Source organism: Chaetodon trifascialis, chromosome 12 (genome assembly GCF_039877785.1).
Source record: "Chaetodon trifascialis isolate fChaTrf1 chromosome 12, fChaTrf1.hap1, whole genome shotgun sequence".
NCBI lineage: Eukaryota > Metazoa > Chordata > Actinopteri > Chaetodontiformes > Chaetodontidae > Chaetodon > Chaetodon trifascialis.
In genome coordinates, this window is record NC_092067.1 from 5,810,094 (window position 1) to 5,838,092 (window position 27,999).

General features: G+C 40.6%; 1 protein-coding gene across 1 annotated transcript; it reads left to right on the forward strand.

Annotated features, from left to right (window-relative positions):
- The first annotated feature begins 18,381 nt into the window (after nucleotides 1-18,381).
- Nucleotides 18,382-27,999, forward strand: hao2 (hydroxyacid oxidase 2 (long chain)). The gene is made up of 8 exons (XM_070976327.1): nucleotides 18,382-18,398; nucleotides 23,315-23,467; nucleotides 24,322-24,473; nucleotides 25,199-25,482; nucleotides 26,055-26,276; nucleotides 27,072-27,230; nucleotides 27,747-27,816; nucleotides 27,944-27,999. Exons 1-8 carry the CDS (start codon nucleotides 18,382-18,384, stop codon nucleotides 27,997-27,999), a joined length of 1,113 nt encoding a protein of 370 aa, XP_070832428.1.

Here is a 27,999-nt window from a genome sequence, read left to right on the forward strand (position 1 = left end):
TCTGTATGCAGTAATAATTAAATAACATGATCTTTATTGAGTTAACAGGAACTTGGGTCATGGAAAAACTCAAAGAAATGGTAAAGTAACTAATATAAAACATAATCCTAAGTATGGATGTTTAAGAATTGAATCTTTAAAATGATTTCCTGGAATATGAGAAATAATATGTCTGAGGAGTGTCTGAACCAGTTTGAATATCCTTGTAGTTACCAGTTATGGAATAATGATAATAAAAGTTATTTGTATTGCTCCTTTCATACAGGAATTGCAGGTCAAAGAAATCACATGAGTGAGTGCTGTACATAGAACAAACAGAACGGATAGAAAAACAGAATGTACTGTGCATTTACTATTAATGACTTTAAAGTGATGCTTATTTAGATGAGATAAATGCACTGTTCAGAGAAATATCACTAAGCTTCATATGTGTGTGTGTGTGTGTGTGTGTGTGTGTGTGTGTGTGTGTGTGTGTGTGTGTGTGTGTGTGTGTGTGTGTATTAGATAGAATCCTTAGCAACAAAAACAAAGTGGCAAAAACACTGACGAGCATAAAATCATCCAGTTTTTTTTTTCGATACAATTGCATCATATCATCATTTGCACAATCCCTGTTCTCGAGTTTTCTCACACACTAACACTCACCTAATATTATTCACATGCATACACACATAAAAACACATACACACATATTAACACCACCCGATACATCTCTCACACATGTGGAGCAGACTTCAGGTTGCAGATTGATGTTCCACATGTAGCAGAGCAGCCTAATAGTCAACGTGCCGTACAGATGTATGGATGCTGGTGTGTCTGAGCAGCTAAAATACTGGGTGAGTGAGAAAAAAGGGGGAAAGCAGGAGTAATATTTCAGAACAACAGACTTCAGTATAGAAAATTCAAGATGTGAAAGTTTTTTGGCTGTGCTGCAGCATCTGACATTTTTGTGAACTTTGATATAAAAGCCTCAAACTAAGGTATTAAAATGGATAAAGATGTGAGAAGAGATCCCGGATAACATCAGAAGGCTTCATCTATATACCTGGATAGCAGCATAACTCCATACAAATTACATGATTTGTATTATTTGTATGCAACTGTTTAGCATTATTTTGTTGTCACTCATCCCAGTCAGAATGTGTTTAGCCCAGCTGATCATGCAGGATCGAGACAGGGGAAATGACACATCTAAAAAAAAATCTCAGATATATGCAGGAACTACTTCTTTGCAAACAACAGCCCCCTTTTCAAAATCTTGTCATCTCAGCAAGGTCGCCATGTTCACGTGGTGGCCATTTTCCTCTGATGTCACGCTCACAGCTTATCAAAAGGATAATGTTGTACTGCTGTGTTCCAGGTACAAACAGGGACGGACTGACCATCTGGCATACCGGGCATTTTCCCAGTGGGCCGACGTGCTATTTGGGCCGACAGTTAGCCACTTTTGTTTTTATTTTAAAGATTGGTCTGACTGGCCCATAATACCAGGCAGTTGATCAGCAGCCCAATTGAAACTGGGCTGGCCCAATCGCATCGTTAAACACCAACCCCCCTTTGGTCCTGCCGGCATAATGCATTCGGAAAAAAAAACAAAAAAGTCAGTGCAATAGTTTGTTCATAACCACTGACCGGCCCTCGACACACACTGGTCTACGGCCCAAGGTTATTTTCTTCACTGACACGTGACGGGGCTCATCTCGTCCAATCATATCATGAAACACCTCCCCTCTTTTACGTCGGTAACGTAATTTGTTAGGATCTCCGAGAATGGAGAGAAAATGAAAAGGAGGTGCAGAGAAACTGCGAGAGAAAAAGAAGCTGGCTCTTCAAACCAACGCTGCCAAATGCGCAAAAATTTCTGATATGTTTGCCACAGCAGGGTCTTCATCAGCTCCCGTGGCCGATGACAGTGGTGCTGTTGGCGACATTGAACAGCGACATACAGTAAAACCTGCGGAAAGATGGCCTGCTTTCAGAACACGTGTCATGAGGAAAGCAACCCAACGCCTTGGTAAATCTGATAATGAAAAAAAGTCAATAACATATTTTTGGCTAATGTTCTATGGCCAGGTTAGTTTGTATTCTAGTTAGTTTGTAATACCTGTATAGTATACCTGAAAGTATTTTTAAGACATTGTGTATGTAGCCCTCTCCCTCATTAATCCCTCTTAAGTTTTCAGTTTCTGCACTGCTATTTTTATCTTGAAGATTTACCAATAATTAAATCTCTCTCTCTCTTTTTCTCTCTCAAACATACACACACAGAGTTCAAAGTTCATTCAGGACTTCAGCTACATTCATCCTTTTGGACTGGGTCAGTTCACAATTTATCGAATACTACTCTTGGAAGAGTTAACATCTGATCCATCATTTCTCATCTCTATTCTTTCTCTTTTCTTCCTCCCTGAAACACATGAGTACACCCAATAGGATGAATGCTGCTTAAAGATCCATTACTGTGGTGGAGTGTACTTTTTTGTAGTGTTAATAAATTAGACTTTTTGGAAGTATTTAATGTGTCCACTCTCACTGATTCCCGTTAAGTCATTGCATGGCTTAAGGTACGTGGTTTTAAAGAGTTGCACAGTTGGTATACACATTCAAGAGACTGAAAAGGCTGAAAAGGTGTGAGTTATCAAATGTGGTGGACCAGTCAGGTCCAAAATGCCAGGGCCGATTTCTTGTCCCAGTCTGCCCCTGGGTACAAATGTAAGGAATCTGACAAATCATAAGGACATCTGGTCAAATTTCAGTGCGAAACAACATATTTGATAATTAGCTACTGTTACACAACTGACTGACTGGCATGGTTTGCTGGGTTTACTTTTTCAGGTCAAAAAGTCTGCCATGAAAAAGGTCTGTTGAACTCTGATGAGACAGCAAGTTAGCAAAATCACATGTTGGTTGCCACTCATCATATCACAATTAGTCATCTGTTGTCCATATTAGTTCTTCTAATGACTGGGAAGAAAGACGAATTTCAAAACATTTCCACTTGGGGGCAGTCCCACGGTTTGGTGGTAATGTCTTTCTCCATGCTGCAGCAGCAGTAAAATGTGGAACTAGTATGACGGCTACATCTGTAGTTAAACAGCATGAAAGCCTCAGTACTTCCCCCTGAAGCCTCCAAGGCTGGATGGGCTCCCAGCAAGGAGGAACCCTGTAGAGTCAGCTCTGTAACTCAGGCAACAACTGGCACACAGGCAGCGTCTGCCTTCTATGTGGCATACACATGTCAGATGGATTTGAGCAGTTGCAACAATAACAACAACAACAACAGCAACACATAGTTGAATCCCTTTCAAAGATCTGACTCCACATCAAAGCCCTGTCCAACAGAACGTGACACTAACGTGATGCACAGGAAGCACACATATGACAGGCCATAAATAAATGATGTAATTGACAGGGCATTTGGGCAGTGTGTGCTTTCTGAACTCTTGGTTGATCAGAGATTCCCTTTGAGGAAACATCTACTTTACACCTCCTGGATGTCTCATGATCTGATGAGGTCTTGACTGTCCAATGAGATTTTTACGAGGAAGTTCAATGGGATTTTTAACCTCATAACATTTTAACAGTGCAGAGCTTTTTAGATCTTTCTCTCTCTTCTCACACATACATATGTGCATACATAGAGCTTCAGAGCTTTCCCATATTGTTTGCTGGGAAATAAAGATAGGGATGGAGAGGGGAAGAGGCAAGAGGTTGAGGACATGAGTACATCTCATCTTGGAGAACACTCAAGAGACGCTCTATCAAAGCTGCTTTCCTTCCGCCCATAAATACCAGTGAACATCCCCCTCGCCACACCGCGAGCATCAAGTCAAAATCACGGATCTGCTCACCACATGAGAGGCGTGATCATCACTTCAAGGAAAACTCAGTGGCCCATACAGTATATCTCTGTATATCATCCACACATGCACTGCTGTGTGTGAGAACGCAAATGCCCAAATCAGTTCGACTGGACATTAGACTTTACCTGCCGGCTCCCTCGTACAAAGTCCATGTAACGTCCAAATTAGCCCATGTGTGAATACAGGGGGATCATTTCCCGGAGAGTTCACCACGTGGGCATGTTGATGACGTTTCTGTCATGCGACTGGCACAAAACTGGAAGAATACAAATTTCCGAGAGTGAAGAAGATGTGTCATTTACACAAAGACAATGGCCAATGAAACTGTCTGCTAAGTGGAGAGATGCAAAAATTCGGAAATAAACCTAAACCTACCTTCCTACTTACCTAAACCAAATGGAATATTTCCAGTAGACAAGAACGCATCTGACACGGACAGTACCCTGTTCTACATGTGTGAAGGGACAACTCTGGATAATGTCCAGAACTGATTCCCTGGATACTGTCTGGAGTTCATAAGACAAAATGGCTTGACTTTTACTGCATAAAGGTGGTCTGATGGTTAAGTACTGAACATTGAACAGCAGTTAACAACACTCTCAATACAAACAAAGGGGGAAACAGCAGTACAGTAGTAGAAGCATCAAAGTTTAATTCCTTTAAATTTCACCATTGGCAGACCCAAATAAAAAAGCTTCCAACCCAAGAACTATACGGCCAAAATGTGCACAACCCTAGTTTGAAAAAATTGGGACCCTGTGTTAAATATTAATAAAACAGAATGCAATCATTTGCAAATGAACTGTGTTTATGGGTTTACGAAGTGTTCCTGAGTCCATGCAGTAATATCCTTCATACAATCATGTGTTCACAAAGTGGTGAACCTTGCTCCATCCTTGCTTGTGAATGACTGAGCCTTTCCAGGATGCCCCCTTCACCTGTTACCAATAAACCTGTTCTACGCAGGACATGAACCCGTGTCTCCTGGGTGAAAATCCTGTGCCTGATTCATCCTTCATGACCTGCTCCCTCTGCACTTGGTCCTTGAGCAACATTAACACTAACATGGCAATATCACATAAACCATGAATCCAATAAGCTCAAACATTAAGTATATTGTCTGTTTACTGTTTTCAGTTGAGAATATGATAAAAAGGATTAGCAAATGATCACAATTTTTTTTATTCATGTTTTACCAACTTTTTGGGGTTTTATGAGGACTCATTTAAAAGGCAGCATGTTTGTGAAAATGTGCTCTGGTGTGAGTCTAAAACACAGCCAACACTGCATCAGCGTGAACGTGAAATTATTTTTTTGGTTCTCTTCTCCTTCAGTAAGTCACCTTTGAGTAGCATTAATGAGGCCACGCTCAGTGTTTTACAATGAAAATCACCACATGCCTTTTACATCACATCAACAACATCTGTGCAAAAAATTTAGACCAAATTTTATGGGGGCCAGTGAGTTTCTAGTTTGTGGTATCACTGGCATCCCCACGCTTTAACCCGGATCAGAACAGGTGAGATACAGCTCCATCAAAATCTGCTGTTTAAATCTGTCAGTAGGTGCTGAGAATGTTCTTTTGCTGGTAAAATGACAGCATAAATCATGCTGACATTCATATATGTCAACTTAAACCTGCATTAACTGATTTTTTTTACCTCTTGGGAGCAGCAGAACAAACTGTAAAAACAACACTGACACTGACTCCATCCATCCATCCATTTTCTATGCCGCTTATCCCTTTCGGGGTCGGGGGGGGCCAGAGCCTATCTCGGCTGTCAACGGGCGGGAGGCGGGGTACACCTTGGACCGGTCGCCAGCCGATCGCAGGGCACATACACACACCATTCACACTCACACTCACACCTAGGGGCAATTTAGAGTCACCAATCAACCTAATGAGCATGTTTTTGGTCTGTGGGAGGAAGCCGGAGTGCCCGGAGAGAACCCACGCATGCACGAGAAGAACATGCAAACTTCACACAGAAAGGCCTGACCCGGGAATCAAACCGACGACCTTCTTGCTGTGAGGCACGCGCACTACCTGCTGCGCCACCGTGCAGCCCCACTGACATATTATAATCCTTAAAATTATGTTATGGTAACCATGTTAGCGAACGCTTAGCAAACGCTTTTAGACATCCAGAAGACCCAGAGCAACGTTATAACTGATTTTGAGTCGTGTTTCTGGTCATCTGATGAATATAAGATGCTCTGAGCATGTGGTATTGTATGCGTTTTCTTTCAGATTCATATATTTAATAGTTAAAGCAGCTCAGTGTGTCTACATCCTTCCCCTCAGCAGTCCCACTGCATCCACCTTGCTCCTGGGTATCTCTACTAATTGCTGGCAAGGGATGAAGGATGAGAAATTCTGTGGTTCTGCCCCCTCAGGGCAGGGATAAGAGGATTCCTAAAGAGATCTTTACCAGGAAGCCACAGGCCTTAAATAGCCTGTCGGAGGATTACTGCAGGATTTCTTCAGAGCCAGGCTGACAGAGAAATATGGCTTCCATGCTTCGTTTCTCAGCTATCGCAAGTAAGACAGGCGTGTGTGGGGCTTTTTTTCTAATTTCTTTCTTTCTCTTACTTATTTTCTTTGGAAGAATGGAAGGGAGGTGAGGAGAGGCAGAGGGCAGCGATCCTTCTTTCCATCAGAGATGCGGAGCTGAGGACTTCTGCCAGGGAGCAGAGCTTTGAAAGTGAAACGTAAGAATGGCAGATCACAGAGGCCAAAGAAAAATGATATTCTCCTCGTTACGACTAGCCCCGCCAGGGCCTTTGTTGTGGGGGCTTCTGCTTTTAACTGGAAACAGGTCCGGGCGCCTCCTGTGTTTCTGCAGTGTCCCACACACTCACACACATGTATGCACACACGTGTACATATGCTTGGCTCTGCAGTACATTCGGGTACCCTCACACGTACACACATATAAACTCTCCATCATTTCCTCATCCCCTAAAGCCTGGTGACAGCTTGTTAAACCTGAAGCCACATGCAAAGCCTTGCTCTCTGCAGGATCTTTGTCCCCACCTGTCAGTGAACACACGGGCGGCCAGGTGGGGGCGTCCTACTGTAGATGGCAGGTAGAAACCAAGGGCCACGTTGCAGGTACGATAACAGAATGCAGTGCAGAAGAAGACGAGTCTAAAACATCCATCCTGTGCATATATTTCTGCCAACACCATCCTGTTCTTGCTTTCTATCTCCTCATGAAACATATTTCACAATCTGCAATCTGAGTCCATCTGAACTGTTCACTAAAAAGTTTCTTTTTGAGATTTGTTATCAGACATTTCTTGTTAACTTTTGGGGAAAACAAGAAAGAAAATTCAAAAGATTGAGGTGAAAATGAAACTTTGTTTTCTAAATGTGTCATTACTACCACTATATATCTAACTATGTCCTTTGTACTATTAGTTTTGAGCTGATAATAGAGATTACGATCAAAAGATAATTAGTTTAAACTTAGAGTGAAATACTGTGCATGTAATGAGTCACATGTCTCGCCAGGAAACAAAGTCTTCTGGGGACAACGTGGCAAAGTGGCCCCTTCATTCTCTCTGTCTCATTTTCACCCTTGGAGCTGCTAATTCCACAGTCGACATGCTGGCGCTAGAGCAGACTTTTGTTGCCAAGACTGAGCCTCAATTCCTGCTTTGGATGTTTTCCCCGTGTTTTTCCCCATGCTGCAAAAGCTGAAATTCATATTAACAAGAGATTTAGTGTCAGACTGAAACTTCTAATTTGATTTTAGCTTGTTTTGCCAATGAGATGAGACAATTCCACTGCATTTCAGCACAGTTTTACCAGTTACAGGAATTTTATTAAAGAAAAAAACTGCAAGATTTGATCAGATCACTCCACAAGGTAACCCTTGACGAAAGCTGTTTTGCATTAAGAAATAGTTTTTTTTTTTTATTATTCAATACATTAGGTGAAGCTCTCTGTGTTGGATTAAATCACTTCTTCAAATGGATACTTTATGATTTTTATGCAGTGTAGACACAGCACTTAAATGAAACGCTGTGTCAGGCAAGTACAGCACAACATCTCACTTCATCCTTATCAACTCGCACGCACACACCCACCCACACACACACACACACACACACACACACACACGCACACACGCACACACACACACACACTCTGAAAATGCACGAACACTCGTGCTATCCATTTGATATCTGATATGGCTTATTTTGTGGATTTAATGCTTTGTTGAATCAAACAGAAAAGCTGTGTAAAACTAATGTGGCGCCACTTTTCATTTGGGAAAAACGCTTCGTGTGCCCGACACCCTGGGTCCATATTTTGGGTGGGGGGCAGACCTCTTCAGAGGAAAAGGCATGTGAACACTCATCTTTTTAGAATTAAAAGAGGAGGTGACTGACAACTTTTAGTGATGGCCTGAGGGGAGATTCAGAGACCCTGTTTTGACTGATTCACACACATATGCATGCTTACACACAGAAACACATGCGTGCACATGCATACCCTTCCCAAGCCAAGTGGTCCTGAGAAAAGCCCATAATTTGTCCAGATTTCGTCAGAGTTTAGCATACTGCATGTAACGCATAACAAATCCTCGGTTCCTTCTGCCAAGCCATACAATCAAAGGCCCCAATTTGACAAAAACAACTCTTTTTGTTGTTAAAACCCAGTTATTTGGGGATGAGGGGTCTTGGGTTTGTACATGCAAGAGCACCAGTAAAACATATTTAGCCCTGAACCTCTTTAATGGTAACTTGAAAGTCTGCTGTTGTCTCTCACTGGTTTCATACTGGTGGTGACAGTCAGTCAGTAAAGTGATTCCCATGCCTCTCGCCTCCGCCTCGTTCCACATCTGCTGCATATCATTAAATGGAAAAATCCAGTAAAAATATTTACTTCCCGCTTGGCTCTTTGAGCTAAATATACTTTTCCAGTTGTCTTGAGATTGATTTGGCTTTGAGAGATGGTGATGGTCTTTTTTTATGTGCAGCTGTCACAAATCAGGTGTCTGACTTTGATCAGTCATGTCCACTCTGTGATAGATTAGGAATATAATGTTAAAGACATGGGCCAGAAAATCCAGAAACACAAAAACATATTTTGAATCGTTTTAATCATTTTAACATATCCCATGCCACTTCAGCTCATCTGTCCTCTGCGTCCTGCCTGACATGTTGGTGTCCATGTTACAATCCCACTTTGTGCAGAGAGTGATGCATTACGTTGTGGCTTTTTGCCTCATTTTGAACTCCAAACCCTCAAACGAGTCTCCTAAATGAGGCATGTTACTCCTCCATCACTTTGGCAATGGAGAGGATACATTTGGCCCAAATGTTTTCTTCTTTCCCCTGAATTAACTCAGCATAATGTGTTTCCAAAGTAGCCTCATGTTGTGTGTGATTCCACAAGGAACAGATTATGCAAAGCGTATTCACAGCTGCAATATTTATTTGGTTTTTGCCTTTACATCAGCAGATAATTAGTTGCAGTGTTAAAGCGCTTGAGTGTGGGTTGTTTAATAGATGTGCGTAGCATTCTGCTGGAACTAATACTCCCAAAGTGGTCGTTGGGAAGCAAAGTGTGTAAACAATAATTTAAAGACAATTAAAATTTAAATACAGATAATCTGCTACGCCTGAACCACATACTATGGTTGAAGCAATATCTCAATTTTTCAAAAGATTCAGCTAATAGTGACATTTAAATACCAGAAGTACCAAGTAGCAGGGATTGTTCACTGATTGCCCAATTTACCATCATTTTTAATTTGGATCAATGTTTCAAAGACTTTAAGTGTTCTGCTAGGGTTAATAAAAATGTGTTTCCACACTGACTAGGAAAACAACAAGGAAAAAGACGAAAACTTAACATCTGCGAAGTATTGGATGTTCAGTTTGGTATGTGGTACTGGTATTGGTACCAGTGTTAAACTGAAACCCATTTCTGTTGAGACCAACTCCATGTGCTGTAAGCATTTTTGGACCTGCTAAGGAAGCTTTGAGTCTGTTTATAAGGACTTCAAGAAGCTATCATAAATCTTAATTTTGTTGTTTTCACCAAAATATATTTGTGATCGAATCCTGCGTTTTCCACAGCATATAGGTCCAATTTTCCATCCAGATAACATAATTCGTGTCACATGCAGTACCTCTGAGTGAGTGACCCAGCACTGTAATACTTCTGAAACAAACCAGACCTCGAAAGAGAGAGAGTTCCCTGAGGTTTGCTCTATATTAGAAAATAAAACTGAAATGGGGGTTTCACCCGTTAAATCCCAGACGTCTTTGTTCTCTGAGGTATACAGTAAAAATCAGAGACTTTTGTATCAGAGCTGAATCTCTGGCAGCTGTAAATTTTAAACTTAAAAAGAAACAGTTCAGCCAGAGGAAAGCACTCAGGTATTACTTGTATGTGTATGCATGTTACCATGGGTGTATGCAAGCATGTGTCCAACCACAAATGAGCATACCTGCCTGACTCTATTCGAGACCATCCAGCTTTCAGTCCAGAAGAAAGAAGTGAAGGTCAGAGAATGCACTCAACTAGCAGACGACGACAAGAACAACCAATGTGAGTATTGGCAACACAGAGTCTTGCTACATCCCTCAGTCATGTACAATACTGGCTGTGTCCTCTTCCTCCCCTCAAGGAAAATAAAAAAGCAGCAGGAATGAGTAAGGAGTTTGGTTTGATTCAAATTGGTCAGGTTATTACACTGTGATTTGCATAATTTGTACGAAGGGAACGGAGAGGGTCTGATTAGAGAAAATGTCACAGTGGATTCACATTTCAGCAGCAACTGATTGGACATGAAGCGTTCCAAATGAGCCTGGAGGGCACATGAAAAGTCTTCAGATGATGAGAAAAAGAAGATGAGAAGAGAAAGAAAGAAAAGAAGGCGGCAAAGAGAGCAAGCTGGAGAGCATTGTTATCCAATTTTTATTTCACAGAGGTATTAAATCAAAGCTTGCTGGATTTTCAATGATCAGAAAGAATCATTCCAGAGTATTTATTACATATTATGAAGTAGAAGAGCTGCACACCACGAGTTTTATGTGTTTTTTATGTGTCTTTTCATTTTCATAAAGTCTTTGTGTCCCCAAGGCAAGTTCAAGAATTCACCCCAGTAAAAGGGTTCACACAGCCAGGCATGAGGACACAGAGATTCAAGCGGGTTATTAGACAAGTCGAGCGCTTGCCCCCCAAACTTCAAAGGGTTTCTTTTTTTATTGTGGAACATTATTTCCTCTAGCAGAAAATAAGTGATTGTTCTGCAAAGCGTTTTGCTGAAAGACAGAGAAAAACAGAATGACACCAGCACACACGCTAACACTCTGTGAAGATGACAGACTCGAGCTGCTGGCAGGCACTTTCCTCATCTGTGCCCGCACTGCAGACACCCCCAAACCAAGTTATCAGTCACGTTACTTTCAACAGTGATTTCATGCCTTATCTGTCAATCCACACGGCTCACAGAAATGAGGATCTCTTGGAAAATATAAAAAAAACCAGCATGGTGATGAGAAAAGGAAAAATAACAGTGTCTATATCTCAGATCTAGATGTATTCGCATATAAACTGCATCCTTTTATAGTACTGGCTGCTCTGACCTGTTTTATTCTGAATATGAATGTCAGCCTTGGGTGATCTGGATAAAAGATAAACATCACAAGTTTAAACTCTTTGCTTGTTGTTTTATCAGCAAACATGAAGTTAAACTCTTGCAGGCAGGACCAGGAACAGTTTCTGACTTGAATAATTTAAATGACTTAAATCTGTGCTGGACATTTCTTATGTATATGAATATCAAAATCCAAAAATGAAAAAGCGAGGATTTCTTGCTGACAGGAGGAATAAAACTTTGTCCACTTGTCATTATTAAATTGGCTTGATTATTAAAACCGTGATCAACATGTCTGACCCAGATCTGTTCTTCAACATGAAGTATTTTCAGATGAGATCTCTGACATCCACATTCACATTTTGGGACGCTGATATTGTACTACACACAAATCTTCAGTATGACATAGTAGCTGTTAGAAAACTTCTCTTTTTAATAACTTTTGATGTGTTTGCTGGATTTGTCAATGTCAATGTCTTACCTCTGTCTCTTCTTGTTTGGTTGATTACTTCTGAAAGGCAGTGTGTATTAGGGAGGGAGGTTAAACCAAGATCTTAAAACGGCTGCGCTACGAAACAGACTGCATGCTGGAGACACTTGCTCGGGAGTGAATAAGTGATGAGTGGATAAGAGATGACAGTTAACTGCAGCAACACTGCAACGGCCGCAACAACACGAAGAAGTGCCAACTGTCTCGATTTTTTGTCGTCTGTTGTCAGAGATTTCCAAACTAAATGTCGAGCTTGTCAAATTTCTGCCCCTCTTTTCACTAAAACTATAAGACTAAACCATCTGATGATAAGCAGAAAAGTGGGAAAAGTTCCAGTATTGCATTACAGGATTTCCTAAAAAACAGTTGGCTGGTAATTGGCCTGATGATTACAACACCTTAAAGCTGATTCATCCTCTGTCCATCACAATGGATAAATGAATTTTATCATAAATATACAGTATCCTAAAGTCGTGATGACAAATAAATGTGGAATGCTCCAAAAACACCTGTTTGGAACATTCCACAGGTAAACAGGTTGATTGGTAACAGGTGAGAGTATCATGATTGGGTATGAAAGGAGCATCCTGGAAAGGCTCAGTCATTCACCACTTTGTGAACACATGATTGGATAAAGGATGTCAGTCAGTAAAGACAGCTTGTTTGCAAATGATTGCATTCTGTTCTGTTTTTAACTTTTTTGGAATCAGGGTTTTATCTTCACAGGACAGGACTCAAAGCAATCTCTGAACGCTCTGACATTCACCACCAAAAAACAAAAGTTAAAGAGACTACACGAAAGAGCAGTGAAGAGGAAATGGCGTTTATGTGCACCTTGGAAAATCCAAGTGAAAGTTAATGTCTTAATACACTCACAGAGGAGTTCACAGTCGTGACAATCGAGTTTTCATAGCTTCAAGTGCGCTTCAGGGAGGAATAAATCCCACTCACATATTATGACATGCACCTCCCTCATCTAAGGGAAAAAACTGAGCACAAATAATACTTTCACACAACACCACCGCCCCTTGGTATATGTGAGCAAATGGTCCGCTGCCTGTGTGTATGGAGTGAATCATAAGAGTCTGAAATGGCGTGACTGCGGACTGTGAGTTATGCTCAGATCTCTCCCAGACATCAAATGCTCCGGACATCCATCACTCAGCCGCTACATGACATTTACAGCCACTGATGTGTTCGCTCCTTTGCCTTTGCTTTGGCACTCTGAACAATGCTTTCCACTGACACACACAGACACTGCAGCTACACACTCCTGGTTACAGACAGAGAGCTTTTCTGAGGCTGCTCCTCCATAAGAAAAGAATTAAAATAACTGCTGTTGATTTATAATTCGAGCTTTAAAAACTCTCCTTTGACCATTCATTTAAAAGCCATTCCTCAAAACTTCTCGCTTATTCTCAGTTCTTACTCATAATCTTAAAACTGCCATATAAAGCAAAGTTAATACTTTACATTTTCAGACAACTTCTCCTTTTTTAGAGTGAATCCAGCATTAAAACTCGTATAAGGTAACAAAAAGTCTACGATCCCTCATGCGTTCAGGTGAAAAACAAAAGCTGTTGTGTGGATTGCTCTGTCTAGAGGAGTTGTTGAGTCGAGAGGAATGTTTTTTAACTTACAGTTACAAGATTTTTTAGACTTTAGGCTCCCTGAAAAACATCCGTCCATGTAATATTACACACTAATGCCAACACAATTGAACTTGTCTTCAGAAAATTTCACAAGCAATATAGTTTATTTTCTATCATCTTACAGGGGCATGACAATACTTTCAACAATAATTTTCCAAAACATGGAAAACTGCGTCGATAAGTCATTTTTGACAACTTGAAATGTTTTTCCTTGGACATTTTTAAAGTTTCTTTTTCAAGCAACAAGACCACACAAGCTCTGACATGATGGATTTATGTGACTCACCAACTCATATACTCATGAGTTCATTATGCAGTCTCACAGACACCAACTATTCATTTCAATAATCAATAATCTTCATCTCAGCCCTTGAAATCCTGTGTCGTGTTTTCTCTTTCTGCTTGTGTGAATTGTTATTTTTTATTAGATGTCATTCATTTGATCAAATGGTTTTATACTCTTTTATCAAGTCAAGTGAAGTCCACTTTATTTATTAAGTCCACATAATCACATGTTGTCTCAGAGTACTTTACAATCACAGTAACATAATGACCCCATCTATCCTGAGACCCTCAGTTCAGACAATCAAGGCTCTAAGGAGGTCGGGTCAGGTCTTATCCTTGGCCCTGTCAGTCTCTCACTTCAGTGTTTCATTGTTTGTCTTGTTCAATCATTGTTGTATTTTATTGTTCCTTTGTCCTAACTTGTGTAGGAAAGAAGGAAAGCTGTTATAAAACAGCTTCATTGACTGACCACAGCAGGTATCACTTTGCTCTTTTTCCGGCTAAAAAATACACAAATACATGAATAAAAATCCACCATTTTTCCCTGGCGTGTGGGAGAATAGTTGAAACCATGATGGACAGCCTTCAGGTTAGGTGTCGCTGAGGAAAGGCTGCATGACTTTGTGGCCTGTGTCCATGGATTCTGCTGTATTTAGTCTGATAATAAACCTGGGAGAGACAGAGGTGGAGGAGCACAGAGTCTCGCCAGGGCATGATAACACCTTGACAATTCAACACACATGTGCCGCGGCATGCTGGGCCGCAGCCTCGGGGCAGAGCCTCAACCAGCATGTGGAAGAGGTTTTCCACTCAGCTGAACGTCCAGTACCTCCAATACGGCGGCCCCGGAGCCAGATCTAACTCTGCGGTATTAGACATCGAGGCCAGCTGTGGATTAACACAATTTGCACCTCCTCTCGGTGCAGGTAACACCCACATCTCCCCGTGGAGGTCCAACCCGTCAGATTTAGCCTGTCAGAGACACACACAGAGACAGACATCCTCTCAAGAAGCCAGGTTTTGTTACCCAAGACATTATATTTACAAAGAGTAAATTCAATTCAAAAGCCGTAATGAAATAAGAGCGAGAGAATCTAATTTAACATCACTGCACCCCACTGCTGTTTTAAAACGCTTGAACAACTTCTTGAGGCGTTTCGTTTCGTCCACGGTGAGCTGAGACACTGTGGCATTCATGCCGTTTTCTCTCACATCCTGCCATCAATCCATCACTTACTGATGGGGACCCTAACATAACAATCTCGTGATATCAAAGGTTGGGACATCTGTGTTTTATATGTAAAGACCCTCAAAACAGCTGTCAAAGTCCACACTCCACTTGACAAGTTTGACACTTCCTTAAAGAGCTCTGGCACCGAGCAGAGTTTTTTTGTTTTGTTTTTTCGAGCCATTGTCTCTCATGTGCGATCAGAGTTGGATCAAGTCTTCAGACTCCACAATGTAGTGATCTGTGAGTGACACAAAACTACAATGCAAATGTCAGGCGTTCACATTTAAAGAGTCCTCAGGAGAAGGACAACGAGTTATCAAAAAAAAGCCCGAGTACGGTGGCTCTGAGAGCTCTATGCATGACAAAATAAGAAAACACATGCAAATTAAAAAACGTCATCACCAATTTGACAACACGTGCACAGCATTTAGTAAAAATGCAAAGAGTGAGAAAACACAACCAGATACAGAAATGCTGCAAATAGCACAGACGACAACAGAAAGTGTTTCCAGGGGACACTAAAAAGTGATGTACACAAGCTGTTGCCATGGTTTGTGACTCAGGAGTCGGTTACCGGCTTGTGCTTTCTCATTTTGCAAAACTGTTTCTTAATGCTGTTCATGCATTGTCAAATAAGTGATGTTTTCTTAATTTGTTTGTGTTTTGACTATTTGCATGTGTTTTCTTAAGTGCGTTGCACTCGCTGGAACGCCATAGCACCATATAGCTTTGGTACAATCATTTCTCAAAGACATGCACAGGCTGAAACAGTCAGATACTGACTGACTCTTTTAGACAAACTAACTGACAAAACACACACAAAGAATAAATATTAAAAACACAAAGGGGAAGAGCCGAAGGCTTGCAGGAAGAGAAGGATGCAAGGAAGGGGGAAAAGGGAGATCATAATGGAAGTAGTAAGGGGAAGGAAGGAGGAATGAATGTAAATATGAAAGGACAAATACAGGAAAGACAGAAAAGAAAGGAACAGGGATGGAAGGAAGAGGGACAAAAAATAATGAAAGGAAGGAAGGAAGGAAGGAAGGAGAGAGAGAGAGAAAAGTGAGATAGAAAAGAAGGGAGGGGGATGGGACAGATGAGAGAAGGAAGGAAAGAAAGAAGATGGATAGGAGGAGGGATGAAAGTCAGGAGCAAAAGAAGGGAGAGAGGACAGAAGGAGAATGGGAGGTGTGTGTTGCTCCTATAAACAATTGACCTGGGTGAGCTTTTGGTGTGTTTTGGTGCACAGAGAGGCCCGAGTCCAGAGTGCTGACGAGAGGCTTAGCCACGGTGGGTGGAGCATCACGCTGTGGGGGGTGTCAGGGTGAGTCAGGGGAGGTAGGATGGGGGGCTGGACTGCCCTCTGACACGACCCTGTCAAATAAGCGTGGAACCAAGCCGTTCCAAAGGCCATTCAAATAGCTCAGATAAAGGTAAGACGCTGATTTTATCCACTTCAGTAACTGCATTTTTTTACACTGTGCACACTTTACAGGATTCTGTTTTTTACACTGTTTACCTTTTAGCAAAATGTGGACACCCAGTGTTTTTACACCAGATAAATTAATAGGAGCAACACGGTGTCAGCATGTGTTTTTCTGCTGGTGATGAGCAGCACTGCTAATGGAAGCAGGCCTGTGTGACAAAAACAAGTAATCTATAGCAGAAGCTGGTGAAAACCTCACCTTGTTTAACACTGTACACTAAATACCATATACCAGGTATTCTAGAAATTCACCTGGACAATGTGCTCTCAGCAGCCATTCAGTGGGTCTAAATGAGCAACACCTTTCACAGCCGACACGGCTCACATTCACCACACACATCCAGCCACACTGAAAGCAAGGAGCCTACAGTAGATAATAAAACTGACATTCTGGTCAGAAAAAGCAATATCGCCTGGATGTAAAGTAAATACCAGAAAAATGTACCATATTTTATATTTTACGAATTTAAAGTGAGAGATAATAAATAGCTTTTCCCCTGCATACATAAGGGTACAAATGTTATTTAGCAGAAGATATTTTTCTAGAAAGCTAAAGTTACGTTTTTATAATTTGACCTATTTTTTAAAACTCACATGAGACTTCAAATAATTTAAAAAAAAAAAAAGACCAATTTAAATACAGTCAAACTGAGGTTACCTCAAACACATTCTACTTCAACCCCACACAGATCAGGAAGTACAGTGTGTGTTCTGACAGTGTTTATGATAAATAGATGAAATACATTTAGGTGTGAGATCAGAGGCCATTTATTGTTTTTGCACAGACACTGCGTGCACAGCGTGCAGTAATGACACGTGCATTAAACAGAAGCCTGATTGTGTTTACCTGCTTTACAGTTGTTGAATGGAGCTTTATGAATGGACTTCATTCAGTATTGCACTGCCCTCAAGTGTTCATAGTTGAAAGCTCATGCTGAAGTGTTTATACTACAAACGTTTTACAGGGTGATCCGTGTGTGCTATTGTACTGTGTCTAATAAAATGATACTTTGTTCATCATAAAAAGAAACAAACACAAATGTACTGGTATAATTGAAATACCGGGATTATTAATAATGCGCACAATGACCGAGTCTGCATTTCTCCACTGTATTACTGTAGGCAGTAGTTGTAACTGTAATACTACTACTGGTAAGTAAGTAAGTTATAGTAAGGAATAATAATAAAAATAACAACAACAACAACAACAACAACAATGATAATAATAATAATAATAAAGGTTATTTCTGTGGTACTGATCAAAATGCTTTACAAAGGACATGAGGTAAAATAAAATAAAAACAATGAAAATTTACATCTAACAGGAAGAACAAAGGATATAATAGAAAACAAAATACATATATATGTACATATACATTCCAAAATACTGTATAAGACATACAGTACATATACATGCTGGAAGTAATATTGATGATAGTCGTAGCAATTGTCATTGCAGCAAGCACAGAATTTTCTATGTTTCAATATCAGCACTGATGTTTCAAGTAGCAGAACCAAATAGGATATTTGATGTTGTAGTATCATCAGCATTTTCAATATGGCTGTTAATGGCATAGGATTTATGGTCGCAGTAACAGTAGTACTATCAGTATACAGTGAGTGGAAATAAGAGCAGTAGTGGTGATATCAGTGTCGGTAGCAGTAATAGGAACCCCTGTGCTTCCTGTTCTGATTGTGTGCTGTTCACAGGTTATGACTCTGTCGGAAGGGAAGAAAGTCTGCTGAGAAAGAATGAACATTTGTAATCGGTAAGTAGTGAACTGAACGGAGGAAAACGCAACAGAAAACCATCATCATGCTCGATGTCTGTTCATACACCCAGCCGTTTGTGTGCTCACAAAGAAAAAAACTAAGCAATCCCTCTAGACTACTGACACACCTGGATCTATTTCTTTTACTGTCTAGAAAAATTCAACAAAATGTTTTCCATACAACTCCTCATTTTTTATATAACAACTGATTTTTAATTTCTTTTTGATTATGTAGTGTTCATTCATTTAGCCATTTTTTTCATTGATCATTTAATTTTGATTTATATTTTTTTCAAGTAATTTGCTGATTATTAATTTGTCGAGTTTAACAAGTTTTTTGTTGAACTGTGAAAATGACATTTTTGCTTCAGAGATGGTGACAATGACCATATTTTTGTAATTATTATTTGCAGTAGTAAGTGCTGATTTACAATTATTATTTCTTATTGACATCTTTCATTTTATGGAAACTGAACTGAATGATGTTTAAGTATAACTCTTATTTTTAAGCATGAGATGACAAAAATATTCGACTTACAATGACGATGATAGCCTATCATGCTATCATCAGAAAATCAGTCAAAAAAAAAAAAAAGAAGACAGTGGCCATCCACATTGCCATCGTTTTTGACCTGCTAAGACAATAGGTTCTTCACTAACTACCCTGTAAAAGAATAGTCCACTGTATAGTATTGACATATAGTGTGGATTTGGGCCACAGGCTTACTTTGAATTGAATCTTTCAGCTTGCTGCTCTATTTGACATGGAAAGTTGAGTACACATATGCTTGACAAGCATCAACAAGTCACAAATGTGGTTGCAAGGCAACTGATATAAATGATAAAAGCATAAGAAGCTGTTTAATGGACGTTGCTTCGTATCCAGTTGTGAATGGTTAGCTAGCTTTGATATGTGATTGATATTACAGCTCAGTGTCACATTTACTGACTAAACAGTAGAGCAGATAAAAAAAAAGTCGGACAAAAAAGGAAGGACTGCTAAAATGCATCACGAATTCAGAGAAACTGACCTACAGACCACCATGTCAGTCTTCTCGTGAACACAGCCTCACTTGAAGGCACCAGCAGCCAGTGGATGTGGCAAATATGTTTTGTTGAGTTGCAGTTGTGGGTCCTGTTGCACAGCTGCAACAAAATTTAGGCCTAAGTGATGACAGGTGAATGAAAAGTCCAATCCAAGTCAGTTTAGGGTGCATTTCACACACTTCCCTTCCTCTCATTACTTAACTTCTGACAACCTGAAAGTCGTCTTCCATTGGTGAAACAACCACGTTGCCTTTTCAATCTGCGACAACATGGATTCTATCAGCCAATTGAGAAAAGCAGTCACCTGGGGTTGAATGGGACAGTACAGCTATACAGGGTTTATTTTCCTGCCTGATGAGTGAAAATGCTGAGCCCTAGCTTTGAGACCGCATAATCAAAGCTGGATGCCGTCAATGGACTGACATCACATAGGTGGACAGGGCAAGCATCAAACAAGAAGTTGACCCTGCAATGCATGAAGTGAGGACAGTGACAAGCTAGTTTTCATCATGAGGTCATAAAATTGTCAGAGCTAATATATTGCACAATATTGTTTGATGGAAACTCAAATATGATCTACTACTGCAACAAAATCTGTAAAAATGCATCAATATCATGTTTCTGTTTCTGGAGTTAAGTTGTTTTGTACCCAAAGAAATCTGAGTGGATTACCAAGAACCTCTCAGAGCTGAACCTCAAGCTCCAGCAGCTTCTCAGCTCTCTGCTTTTAATGTGAAATCATCTGAAGTGAAATTAAAGCTGCGGCAGCTGGAAAGAGGAAACACTTTGCATTTTCCTGCTCTGTGAGAACAAAAGCTGCTATGACATGTGAATCTGCTGCTGAGTGTGAAAACTCCTTCAGGCATTTGGTGAGAGGTTTCAGGACGTGAAAAGTCAAGAAAAGGAATTTAACAGATTTGCTGTAGAACCAGCTGATGTGTCTGACACCCCACAACATGAAATCATTGAGCTGTAAACCAATGACGAGCTCAACAACCTCCCTCTGCTCCAGTTCTAGAAACTGTATGTGGTCCTGAGGAGTTTACATCTCTGTTTGGGACGAGCCACCACTGAGGGCAGCTCTTCTCAAAAGTGACTCAAAGACTAATATCTGTTCAAGACTAACTGACACAAACCTGGAAAACCAGCTGTGAGGCTGTGAGTAGCATCATCAACATCATTATCATCACTACCATCTGACACCAGACGGAACTACAGTAGCTACCTTGAAGGACGTTCCAAAAATTGAAATGGGCATTGATAGGAAAAAAGCTTCCCACTCCTGGTTCAGGGGAAGGCCACACCCCAGCATCTTGAGCCAAATATATGATAGATGCAATTACATTTGCCAAACTCATTACTTTTTCCTCATATTCTCAAATCCTCTCCTGTAAAAGTGAAGCACTCTGTTTAAAAATATGAACAATAAGGCACAGCCTAAATCGAACCACTGTTTACCACTTGTCAAGGAACAACATTTTAATGACTCTACATTTTATCATTTTTTCATTTTTAATTCCATACTATCAGGCGAATTAGCTCAACATTGAAATACACAAACAACGCTGCTCCCTTGTTTACATTGCATGGATCAACAGCTGGTGAGACACAGATGTTATGGCTGGGACATGGAGCTTTAGCCTCTGCATTTTGTCATGTACACAGCCATCAAGCACATATTTAAGACCCTTTTACAGGATTCTCGTTCTAAATTGTGTCACATGGAAACGTCAGCTGTTGACAGACTTCTCCGCTGACTCACAGAGTTTAAGCATTAGCATTAGCTTACATTAGCTGGCTACACCTTTAAAGTGTCCATGGTCATAAGCTAGACTGTTTACTTCTGTGAGGAATCAAAGACTTAGTAAATCTGCAGGTGTTATCAATGGAAACTTCATGTGCTGTGTCAGGATGGAAGGTTGACAGGCATAGCAACAGTATCTAAGAAGGGCGGGGTTTAGCAAAGGGTCAATTCAATGTACTTACTGTAATGAAGATGGACTTGTTCAGGAACACATGCATATGACATGATGTCAATGTATGAACTGATGTACAATATATGCTGACATTTGCCTAAAGTAATAAGATGTGCTGTCCCAGTCACCCTAAAGTCCTATCCCAATCACACAAAAGCGGGGAAAAACAAAAAAGTTTGCAGTCAGTTTCCCCTAAAGGGCATCATGCCTCCTTGGAGGAAGATGATGTAACCTTCCGTCCTTCACCAAGTCCTGATAAAAGTCTGTAAAATGCTCTATTAATTTCAATGTTTCGATGTTTAACTACTTCAAATTTCCTATCACACCGTTTTATTCCTTTCTGAATGCGTTGGCAGTATAGTATATGTCCAGAGCTTCCACTACTTGGTGGTGTAAAAGCTGAGAAAAACTGTTAGATTATTGCACTCATTCCTTCTTTTTGACACATTTTTTTTCTAAGCCTGAAAAAAGTCAATTTTCATGAGAATTGGGTTTTTTGCTTGTTTTTTTTTATTTATGGTGTCTGCTTCAACTTTGTAACTCAAATTAGAGAACATAAACTGGTCCCCAAATTTCCTTCTGGAAACATAGGGCATGTCCGTTGTGACCTCAAAGGGAGGATAATAGGCTAACTTAATAAATTAAATTTACTCAAGCATTGTACTGAGGCAAAATTTTCATCTAGTTGTACTGTATTTAATTTCCATTTTATGTTAGTGTATACTTGTACTGTGTTTCACTGCATATCACAAGAAACCTTGGTCTCCAAACATTTCTTTGACAGGTGTAGTTACAACTTTACTTATCTGTATATCAAATATGTTAAAAAAAAAATTGTTATTCCTTTATTTGTGATGGAGTATTTCTATGTTGTACCTTTTACTTCACTGAGGATCTGAGTACTTCGTCCACATGTAGGTAGGCCTGACTAACTTTTTATTTATTCCTCAGTGAGGACATTTTTCTAAATTGAAGGTGATTATTTCACCAATGTCAAGACTTCTGTTACTCTAAGAAGAGGCATGTACTGCATGTGTTAGCCTGCAGGCCTGTGCATACATTGTGTAAATGTGTATGCCCATGTGTACGACTGTATGTACCATCTGGACCACAGAGCACAGTGTCAAACGCCTCTTGTCCACACTATAGTTGGAGTCACCATCAGCACATTTCCAGCTTGTGTAAACACAATAAGAGCAAGGGTCATCATCGGGTCACATACACTGTCTGTGGCTTTCATAGTGGCTCTATGAAAGTTTGTTTCTGACTGACACAAAAGCAACAGTGTGGACACAAGGACTGACACAGACACTGATTCATCTCTGTGTTAGAGCTAAAAGTAAAACAGCCATTTTATTGCTCAGATGTCAGAGCGTGGAAGCTCGACAGTTGAGTTTTGATCGCACTGCATTTGCTGATATGAGGGCAGTTTTCGTCTGAGCAGCAATGTTGCATCTTCAGTCCTTCGTGGAGGCTGTGTCATGTGAGTGAGGGATTTTGTTTCTGAAAGATCAGTCATTTGTGGTAAGTCTTGAAGCTGGAGGCTCTTGCTTGTAGAGTAATTTTTCATTTTGAACTCGAAGTCTGTTTGCTGTTGGTGCCTGCAGCTATTTGCACCAAATCCGCTTTCCAGATGACACGGGATGGCAAAAATATGAGAAGTGCCTGGTTGTGGTAAAGACTGGAAATAAATAACTAATTAGGTTGAGCCAAGTCAGCAGTGTTTAGCGTTGAGTAAAGAGATATTTTGAAAGCTGAAGCTCCATATTTTCAGCCAGTTTTTATTCATACAGCCTGTGCTTATGGTGAAATGACTTGAAATAGAATGTGTGTTGATGGTTGATGTCCTTCCTGTTCTGCTGTGGTATTGTAATTGCTGTTCCCACACAGAGAGGGAGCTCGCTGTGCAGAGATGGCTATGGTATGCCTGACAGACTTTGAGGAGTATGCTAAGGAGCATCTCTCAAAGGCCACCTGGGATTATTATGCAGCTGGAGCAGACGAATGCTGCACCAGGGACGACAACTTACTGGCTTACAAAAGGTACAGTGGGAAAAATAAAATTTACCTTGACATGTGAGGTCATCACAATTACACAATTTAGCCTCACAATTTGATATTTAAGACCTTTTAAATTTACCAAACAATGACAGTCTCCATCTTAAACAGCACAGAGAGTGACACAGAACAGCTTAAATGGCTGTACTGATGTGCTGAATAACATAGAAATTCACCATTAAGGGCTGACATTATTTATGTTTTTTAAGCTTTTGTGGACTTTTGACTACTGTAACTGATTTCTCTCCATACAGTACAGCATGTGTGGTTGTGGGCTGTGTCTTGGAAAGATAATCTCAAGTCAAAGCTTTGGGGGAAACAGAATCCCAGATTGTTCTGTCTCTTCATAGTCAAAGAAATATGAATGGTCCAGTAAAAACAGCATTGTATCATCTCAAGAGGGATTCTCTTAAAAGAATGGCTTTATTTGACAATACTGATATTAAGATTTTACAATACTTGGTCAAGAAGCTGGTTTGGTTCCATGGTTAAGGTAATTTTTTCTCCAAATGAGAAAAATAAGTGGAAAATAAAACCTAAAATCTACATTTACATATGTATTTTACAGATTTATCCTTTTTGAAGAGGTTAACTAAGAGGTGAGATAAACATTGCTGGTGAGATAGTAAGATATACTAATAATTAATACTAGTTCTTAGCCATTGTCTAACTATATCATTTTAAATAAAGTTTTATCCATAAGTAGCTTCTCAGCTCATAAACTAGCACATAAAAAGCACCATGTCAAAATAGAGAATTTTGCACATGTTTATCACCCACTGCTACCTCTCCTACTTCTTAAGATGGTCATAAAGCGGTCTGTTCTCCACACTCCACAGGATCCGTCTCAGGCCTCGTATCCTGCGGGATGTGTCAGTGAGTGACACCCGGACCACTGTTCAGGGGACAGAAATCAGCTTTCCAGTTGGTATCGCACCTACTGCCTTTCACTGCCTGGCCTGGCATGAAGGAGAGGTGGCCACTGCTCGAGGTGAGGACTGTGTGTGTGCGTGTGTGTGTCTGCGCGTGGGGACAAAAATCTGTTTACACAGTCACATTGTGGGGACTCACCTGCCTTATGGGGACCAAATGCAGGTCCCCTTAATGTAAATCATTAAATTTTAGGGTGAAGACTGAGGATAGGGTTACAGGTTAGGTAAGGTTAGATTAGGTACAGGGTTAGGAATAGGCAGATAGTGGTTAGGGTTAGGGTTAGGGTTAGGGTTAGGGTCCAGGAAATGAATGTAAGTCTATGTAATGTCCCCACAAGTGATAAAAACACAACTTTAGCTATTAACATACAAATCAGAACACCCTAATTTGCTTTTCAAAAAAATTTCAAGTTTGTATTTTCAAGGTTTTTATCCAGTAACATTTGCCAACACTAGATGGGAGCATAACATTGCAATAATCCTGTGCTGTAATGAAGCCTCTCTGTTCTTTTCTCTTTTTTCTTAAAGCTGATTTAATGCTCAACTAATAAAATGGCCAGTTTAAGTTTTCAATAGTTATTATAGTTGTTTAATTAAAGCTGTGGTGGTGCACTTTGGCAGAGGACTGTGACAAGTAGACAATTACTCTTCCTACATTTCTGAAAGTCAGAGGCACATGGACACACTGACACTGTCAGTGTACAGCGCACTGGGTGACTGAACTCAGCTCAACAGGTGAATTTGATCCTCGGTGACCTCTGTAATAATTTCTCAATTTCCACAGCCACAGAGGCACTCAACACCTGCTACATCACCAGCACTTACTCCACCTGCTCAGTGGAGGAGATAGTGGCAGCAGCACCAAACGGTTACCGCTGGTTCCAGCTGTATGTGTACCGGGACCGGAAGCTGTCAGAACAGATTGTACACCGTGTAGAGGCGCTCGGCTACAAGGCCCTGGTCCTCACCGTGGATGTCCCCTACACCGGAAAGCGCCGCAACGACATCCGCAACCAGTTCAAGCTGCCGCCGCACCTCAAAGTCAAGAACTTTGATGGAGTGTTCCAGGTAACAGTTTTTCTTGACATTTTCAAAATTTAAAGAGATAGAAGAACAAATGAAATGAGACAAGACAAAGCTAAGACTGAGCAAGAACAGACAAGACAAGTCAGGTCAAATGAGACAAGGCGAGATACGAAGGCAAGGTTGTATTCACTACTACACTGATGTAAAATTGAATACTTACATTGAATGAAATATTCATATCCAAGCTGACATTTTTAACATCAGAGTAACATTCCAGGTGCCTTGTTCATAATTTTGTATATATATAATTAGATTTCTAGATTGTCAACCTCAGATGCAGTTATTGCTCATCTAAGTACCTTGGGACTAACTTAACTGCTAATTGCCCACCACATGTTAGTTTGAGACAGTTGAAGTTATATTATGAAGTATTTCTCCATCACAAATTGCTTGTGTGACCTATGAAATGTGGCTACAAGTCATATATAGGACATATCTGAAATCCATGTTCTGGCAGTGTCATTATCAGTGATCATACAAGCAGCAGTAGTAGTCCAGAGACCATTTGTATATCAAGTGGACACTTAAACTAGTTGGACCACATGCACTATAAGCAGGAGGCAGCAGTCCCAGAGGAGTATGGGATCCCAGCCAACACCTTGGACCCGTCCATCAGTTGGAAGGACGTGTACTGGCTGCAATCCATCACCCGCCTGCCTATTATCATCAAGGGGATCCTGACCAAGGAGGACGCTGAGTTGGCTGTGGAGCATGGCGTCCAGGGCATCATTGTGTCAAACCATGGGGGGAGACAGCTGGACGGAGGCCCAGCCTCGGTACTTCCTGTCCCTGTTACTTCTCAAGTTATATTAATGTTCATTTTGTTTCCAATGTCTTGTTTATAGAAGTGAATGCAAGTATACCATCGTTATGACTGTACCTACCAGCAGCCCTGAGCTCACTGAGTAACATAAGACATCTTCATCATCTTTAATCTTCAACAGTATAAAAGGGTAAAAATAACAGGTTGCTGTTCTATGAGTTTCCTGGTGTCTTGTCACATTGAGGTTGCCAGGCAACCAGACAAGACAGCAGGAAGTCACTTTTCTGTGTATGAAATAGTTTGGCACATAAACCCCCATGACATCATCGCAAGTTGTTTCTTTACAGATGAAACAAACAGGATAAACTAATGTGTTCATTAGTGAGCTTTAGTGGCACTCTTAAGTGGATTTCGGTACCTTTGGACAGAACCAGGCTTGCTTTTTCTCCCTGTTCCCAGCCTTTATGCCAAGCTAAGCTAACCAGCTAACCCACAGACATTAAAGTGGTACTGATCTTTTCATCTAAGTCCCAGCAAGAATGCTGATAAGCACATTTGCCAAATTGTCAAACTATTCCTTTAATGCTACCACTGGTAATGGTGCTGTAGTATCTGACAGTGATAAATCTGAGATGTAGATACCATGAGCTTGTTATGGTTTTGAGCAACAGTGTTCCTGTACACAGTCAAGCCTGGGCTGCAGTGCAGAATGAGAAGCCAGGTGGAAACGCAGCTACACTTACCAGCATGTGCACTGTTGCTATAAAGTGTGTTGGCCTTGCTACATCTTCAGCTCTGTTGCCAACAGATTGATGCGCTGTCAGAGATCGTGGACACTGTGCAGGGCAGAATCGAGGTCTATCTGGATGGAGGAATCAGGACAGGAAGTGATGTTTTGAAATCGCTAGCCTTGGGAGCCAAGTGTGTTTTCATTGGACGTCCAGCAGTGTGGGGCCTTGCATACAAGGTACAAACCACAACACTGATATTTCCTTTCCTGTTTAGCTTCTATCCCACATGTGCAGACTCCACTTAGCTGCTGTCCTTGACAGCTGAAGTTTATCTTTGAAAGACACTGACACTGTTGAGCTAAGGCCTTGGTGTAAGGTTTATATTCTAAACTATTGTTGATTTAAACAGTAAAGTTACAAAAAAAAAAAAAAAAAAAAGCTAAGGGCATCATAATCAATGTCATCATGAAGGAGGTGTGTGTGCGTGTGGTTGATTTTTGGAGAGGCCACTGTGTGTGGGGGGGGGGGGGTTCAGCTGTTCTTCTGTTTTAAAGTGGGTTATTTTGTTTTGTTTTTTGCATATCATGTTGCATCTGTTCCATTTTAATGTGTTGTTGTTGTGTTATTCTATCTAAACATCCATAAAGTCAAGAACCAAAATGAAAAGTTAAAGCTGACATATACTGATGATAACTTTTTACAGACTGTATTTAGGCTTTTGCAGTAATTATGGGTCGTGTGTGATCTTTCAGGGTGAAGAGGGAGTGAGGGAGGTACTGCAAATCTTAAACGATGAGTTCCGTCTGTCCATGGCTTTATCAGGTGAGACATGTGAGGTCACGCCACTCAAACTGATGTGATCAGTGTAACCATGTTTATCTTTATGGCAAAATAAATACAGCATTATTCTGTCTCTGCTAAAACAACAACTCATATTGCTCTCATCCAGGCTGTAGGAACGTGGCAGAAATCAACAGAAACCTCATTCAGTTCTCTAAACTCTAA